Here is a 6,834-nt window from a genome sequence, read left to right as displayed (position 1 = left end):
CGGACGTTAAATGATGATGATGATGATATAGGTGGGGGTGAAAACTACTTTTGAAACATTTGACTTTCTTAGATATCAAACACTTAGAAACCTACTTCAACTGATAATAGGCATATTTTTGCATGGGTGTCTGTGAAAGAGATTCATATTGTGTGTGTGTGTGTGTGTGTGTGTGTAATAGTTATGTGTTTAGATCCAAGAGACACGAACTCATATTAGTGAGGGTACTTAGATATAAAATAGGAATGAAACAATAATTTCTATATCAGGATGAACGTAACAATTAAAACACAAAAACTAAAATGTAAACACTTGACTTACCATATTTGCCAGCGTATAAGATGCAGTTTTTTTTTTATTTTTAAATGTATCAAAAAAAACTGTCCTGTATCTAATGTGCTCATATTACGGAGGGGAGACTGCATGTTGTAGGCTAGTGATCCAGATAAACATAAATCTGCTTAGTAAAATAATTGTTACTAATAATGAAATATCAAAAACAAGCCAAAATATCACAGACTGTTAGCACAAACTTAGAGGAAAACTTGCTTATAAAAGGCTGGCAGTTACACGGAGAGGTCACATCATCCCATTATACCCGCTTCCTCTGCATACATAACCCAGACCTGATACGCATCTTACTTTATTTAATGAAATCTTACTTTTAAAAAACAGTTTTTAATAATCTAAATAAAATTTCCCAGAAAGACGAAAGGAATGTTAAAACTTTGCAAACTTTCACCCACTCTCAGCTGCTGGCAATGCGTGGATGATGACAAAACCAGAGATGGTGCGCCACCATAGTGGCTGATTGTGGTTACATAAAACATCACAGCCAAAATATAAATAACTATAAAATCGAACTAAGAGAAGATAAAATTAAGATATGATACTCCCATAACATAGTTTATCTATGACACACTTAGGGCTTCAAATTTTATTCCTGTATGCTATCAATATCGTTTTTTTACTTTCAAAGAATCACATTTTCCCCAACAAAACAGGGGTATGTTTTATGCAAGGGTGTGTTTATACGCTGGCAAATATGGTAAAGGGTTGAAGATAGGATTTTAAAGACTAATCTCAGAGCTCTGGTTCAGTTGGCATGACACCGACACCAACTCCACCTTCATGAGCACACATTGAAGCAGCAAAAGTCCATGTGTCCATTTCAGGGTCATACATCTCAACTGAGTTCAGGTTAGCCACACCATCATAGCCACCAATAGCATAGAGCTTGCCACATGTTGCAACCAGTGCCACTCTGCTACGTTTCAAGTTCATATGCTTTACATACGTCCATGTTTGTGTGCAAGGATCGTAACGCTCTACCGTTCGCAGAAATACAGATCCATCGTAACCACCGGCAGCATAGAGCTTGCCATTGAGGGTAGCCACTCCCAGACGGCATCGCTTGGACTGCATGGGTTGAACCATCCACCAGGTGTTTGTCGCTGGGTTGTAGCACTCAACCTGTAATAAAAGAAAATATCCAGTTCCAGAAAACAAAACTCTTAATTTTATAGGCATTCTACAAATATTTCCTAAGCAATGGAGCAACTGCCCTTGTTGTGACAAATATTACATACTTAACTAGCAACAGGTTTGTCTTATTGGGTAAGGTTAACTGCTAAGTCAGCTATAATGGCTCAAAGCTCTTAAAATGCTGCAATGGAAAGATAAAAATAAAAGAACCTAGTTTAATCATGAAGGAAGATCAACAAGTTTGGAACTTTGAATGGAAAAGAAAAATTTCCCATAAAATCTAAGGTTTTCTTTTTCTTACAAATATTAATAATGTGAAATAGCATGCTTTAGAAGATTGCTTCCCAATCAAATGGTCTTAGGTTCAGTCCCTGTGTATGGTACTTTAGGCAAGTAACTTCTACTATAGTTCTAGGTCAGCCAAAGCCCTGTGAATGGATTTGGTAGACAGAAACTAAAAGAAGCCAATCACGAGAATGTGCATGTGTGTGAACCCTTATGTTGACATCATGTGACACTTGTAAACAAGTGTCACTGTCATATAAGCAGTGTTGTTGATTTCTGATCTTCCATAAAAAACATGCATGGCCAAGCGAAAATATCACCTTGCTTGGAAATAGGTGAAGGTTGGCAACAAGAAAGGCGTCCAGCCTTAGAAAATCTGCCACAACAAATTCTGCCTGACTCGTGCAAGCATGGAAAAGTGGACATTATATGATGATGATGATGATGAATATTAGGAAAGCTTAATTTACAACAACGTTAATGCAGCACTTGATCAACAATCCAGCTGTGACTTCCCCAAATTTCATATGAAGCATGATCTATTTCAAATTTACAACGTTTTTGAGATTGCAGGGTGTTTATTGTATGAAGTAAACCATAGCAATAACACAGAAGCATCCTCTGTGGCAATAATTCACAGGAGGTCTCTGATATTTTGACAGGAACCATTACAGTTTTGTGAAAGGGTCTCTACAATCTGATAGGGTTTTTTTTGAAGAGTTTACTTTAAAAACCCCTACGACTCAACCAATTTAACATGCTGACTGTTAGGGATATCTGATTAAAAAAAAAGTATTTGAAATATTCTCTTACAGAGTCAAATATCGAAAGACCATCATGTCCTCCGCAAGCATATATCTCTTCGTCTAAAATGGCTACTCCTGCTGCACTGCGGTGTTTTAACATATTGGAAATAATTGTCCACCTGAAAAAATATAAGCAAATAACAGTTTGGAAATATCCACTGGAATAAGTTCAAATACTACCATGGAGGAATGGCAGAGGTTAGGTAATAATGAGATTGGGTAAATTCTCAAATATTCTTCGGACACTTTGCGTCATGGAGAGGGGAGGGCCTTTGTCAGAGTAAAAAGATAGGAATAAGAAAATACATTTAACCATAGATGTTAAACCATTCACATTTATTGCTTGTAGAGTGATTGTGCCACTGAATAACACCAAAACAAAAAACAAGAACAATAAAATAAAATATAGAAGATACCTACACATTGATCTTTGGATCATAGACTTCTACAGATCGTAGAGAAGACACACCATCATAGCCGCCACAGATGTAGAGTTTCCTTCCAAGGGATGCAGCACCAAGGGCACTGAAATAATTGAGAAATAAAATTCTTGATTAGAGATAGAATTACTTCAATATATTCTGAGATAGCAGCCATACATTAATATTTTAATACTTGTTTCTGATTTATTCACAAGGCTAGCAACTTTGATGGGAGGGGATCAGACGACTTCACCAACCCCTAGAACTTGCTTGGTACTTAATCTTATTGATGATGAAAGGGTGAAAGGCAAAGTTGACTCTAGCAACATGTGAACTCAAACTGTAAAGAGCAGGAACGAACATAGAAAAGCATTTTGTCCAACACTCTAACCATTCAGCCAGCTGGCCACTTTAGTAAACATTTTAATAAAAGTACAAGCAAAAGTGCTAGGTTTAGAATTTGTTTTTGTTTGGTGTTTGACATCTATTTTTTCTGTTCCCAATGACAAATGTTTGAGTAAATTTAATATATTTTATATTCATCTACCTTGTCTTAATAAAAATAGCAAATTGGTTCAACTTCTTATTTTGTAAACCTTCAACCTTCAAATGAGAATGAAGCTTGTTAGCAAAAACAGACTGGAACAAGTTCAGTTAGATGTCATTGTAGTGTGTCTGTAGCAATAAGCATTGCAGCACCTTACCTCACTGACATTTTGCACAATAATGCAAAAACGTGAAAATTCAGTTGGTTTTCAATTTAAAGGAAAAAAAATAACTAAATTGTCCACAAAAATTTCAAACTTTATGTTGAAAACTATGGAGCAGCAGATAGACTCTCAGCATACCAAGTTAGCAAACTGGCTTTGATACCAAGTTGTAGTTAGTTCCCTTTACTTTCAATCTTACTGATCCTAAGGTAAGAACATTGTAACTCAAATATAGCCATCTTCTAAAAGACCAGGATTTAATGTTTTCATTATATATATATATATGATGGGCTTCTTTCAGTTTCTGTCTACCAAATCTATCCTCAAGGTTGTGGTCAGCCAAGGACTAGAGCAGAAGACACTTGCTTTTCCTGTGAAGTCAAACTCCAAACCATGTGGCTGGGAAGCAAAGTCTCACCACACAGCCATGCCTGTGCCTTGCTTTGACATCTCTCTATATATAAAGCTGAAGTTGTCTGTGTGTGACAGGCTTGGTAGGCTTCAACTAACACTATCTCCTCCGAGACCCTGCGGTGCAAGTTGACCAAAATTGAGAGTATGATAGAAGAAGGCTTGCTCTTCCTTCACTAGAAGAAAAAATTCAAATTGGACATGTTAACACCAAAAATTATTTACATCAAAAAGGTGCTTTTTTTCTATGAAAATCCCTATTTTTACAATTTTTTTACTGCTGTGTCGCCATTTTTCGGTGTATTTCAACTAGAAAAACATTCACTTAAAGAGAATAACAAGCTACATAATGCAAAACTTTTACTTTTCAAAAATTCCAATTCTAAAGGGTCGAAACAAACCTGAGCAACGCCGGGCGATACAGCTAGTCTTATGATAGAGATGAGTGAAGGTTACTATTATGCAGGCTGTGGTCATTTGTTTTCAGTCTTCTTTGAAAACATTTCCAGTTTGGGAAGATATTACGTTACCTGGAAACAGGTGAGGGTTTGTTACAAGAAGGACACCTGGCTGCAGAAAACCTACCTCAATGAACTCTGCCCCATGCAAGCATGGAAAAATGGATATTAAAATAATGATGATGGTGAATCCCATGAACAAATAATATATTATTTAGTGGGATAATACTTATAAGCTCCTTTCATAGGTTACATAGATCAATGCTGATGATGTCAGTAGAGGAAAATATGGCAGGGAAGGAATTTTAGCAAGTTGTAGTTCTGTGAAAGAAGGATAAAGAACAAAAATGCTTAGTAAAAGTTGGTGCAATGGAATGAGAGGCAAAGGTACTGTAACTGGTTTAGATGATGAAAGTACCCTAGCAAATTCTATCTTTGACCCTTCAATGTTAAAGTAAGTACCAGTATTATACTTGACGAGCTAATAAACTACTTCTTTGCCCTAAAAACCTTCAGTTTTGTATAAATCAATATAGATGTATAAGAACGGAATTTAGAAAATGGCTTACCTTCTTTTACAGTTCATAGATGCAACTTTTCTCCATCGTTTTGTATCAGGCTTAAATACTTCAACAGTACTCAGTCTGTCTTGACCATCGTATCCTCCAATGGCATAAAGCTTGGCTACAAAAATCAACAGCAATATTTGCTCCATTAGCTAACAACTTTCAAAAGAACAAATTTTTAATTGTCTTTACATACAACCATGTTATCTTTACACCTGTATTACCTGCTAGCTTTTCATTTTGTCTTTTTATTGGTTTCATCTGCAAGAAGAGACTGGAGCCATGGTCCTCACAGGTTCTCAAAGATTAATAAGACTGATACCATTAACTCTTGTTACCATATTTCCGCTAAAATACTGCTTTTTTTGCTTCAATCAGTTTCGAACATAATGAAAAACTTAAAGAAACGACTTGTTATTAGGGTGGGGGGTTTGGAACATGACATGGAGTTTTAATGGAAGGTTAGAATTTGATCACTTTAAAACAGGAAGTTTGTATCATAGAACAGGAGCAATCTCAGGCAGACTGGCATGAAGAAGGTCGACATGAAGATGGCTGCAGGGAAGAAGGATGGCATTGAGACAAGGAAGGACTACCAATAGTACCTGAACACAGGTAGCACATGATCAGCCAGCAGCAAGGGTAAGAGGCCATCCACTGTGGTGGTGGTAGTAGTAGAAAAGGCTAAGAGAGGCAGTAGCAGGTTTATGGGCCAGAAATTGGCCTGCTCTGGCCCCTGTGCTGGTGGCACATAAAAAAACACCCACTAGACACACGGAGTGGTTGGTGTTAGGAAGGGCATCCAGCTGTAGAAACTCTGCCAGATCCGACTAGAGCCTGGTGCAGCCTTCATGGCTTCCCAGACCCCGGTCGAACTGTCCAACCCATGGCAGCGTGGAAAACGGACGTTAAATGATGATGAAATTTGGATGGAAGGTTTTCAATGAAGATCACTTTAAATGGGAAGTTTGTATTATCGAATCAAGGGCAATGGCAGGTGGGTTCAGTCACACTGCATGGCACCTTGGGCAAGTGTCTTCTACTATAGGCTTGGGCCGAACAAAGCCTTGTGAGTGGATTTGGTTGACGGAAACTGAAAGAAGCCTGTTGTATATATATGTATGTGTGTGTGTATATATTTGTTCCCTCAACATCACTTGACAACCGATGTTGGTGTGTTTATGTAACTTAGCAGTTCAGCAAAAGAGACCGATAGAATAAGTACCAGGCTTAAAAGAATAAGTCCTGGGGTCGATTTGCTCGACTAAAGGCGGTGCTCCAGCATTGCCGCAGTCAAATGACTGAAACAAGTAAAAGAGTACGATGATTTTTATTATTAATGATGGTTTTGAGTTTTGGCACAAAACCAGCAAGTTTGGGGGAAGTGGAGAAGTGGATTACATCAATTCCAGTCCTTATCTGGTCCTTATTTCATTGGCTCTGAAAGGGTGAAAAGCAAAGTCAGCATCAGCAGAATTTGAATTCGGAACATAAAGACAGATGAAATGCCATTAAACATTTAGCCTGGTGCGCTAACGGTCCTGCCAGCTCACTACGCTGTTTATCATTAGTAATAACAGTGGTGAAGGCAACAGTTTCGCAAGCCCATCCCCGACCAACAATCTACTAAATCACACCATACTTGATACACACACAACAGTAATGACAGCAGAAATAGCAGCAATAGTTTT

The 6,834-nt window shown here is 37.7% G+C and overlaps 1 protein-coding gene across 1 annotated transcript in view; it reads right to left on the bottom strand.

Moving 5' to 3' along the window:
• Positions 1-312: 312 nt before the first annotated feature.
• Positions 313-6,834, bottom strand: part of LOC115216593 (kelch-like protein 18) — a 37,884-nt gene continuing 31,362 nt past the window's right edge. Inside the window, exons 8-11 of the mRNA XM_029786060.2 lie at positions 5,147-5,261; positions 2,997-3,101; positions 2,584-2,695; positions 313-1,473 (exon numbers count right to left, since the gene is read on the bottom strand). Of these exons, the coding sequence (XP_029641920.1) occupies positions 1,084-1,473; positions 2,584-2,695; positions 2,997-3,101; positions 5,147-5,261 (722 nt within the window). The 3' untranslated portion in view covers positions 313-1,083. The remainder of the gene's footprint in view (positions 1,474-2,583; positions 2,696-2,996; positions 3,102-5,146; positions 5,262-6,834) is intronic.

This window comes from Octopus sinensis, linkage group LG10 (assembly GCF_006345805.1).
Source record: "Octopus sinensis linkage group LG10, ASM634580v1, whole genome shotgun sequence".
Taxonomy (NCBI): domain Eukaryota; kingdom Metazoa; phylum Mollusca; class Cephalopoda; order Octopoda; family Octopodidae; genus Octopus; species Octopus sinensis.
Note: the sequence above shows the minus strand (reverse complement) of the source record. Positions and strands in the feature narration are given on the sequence as shown.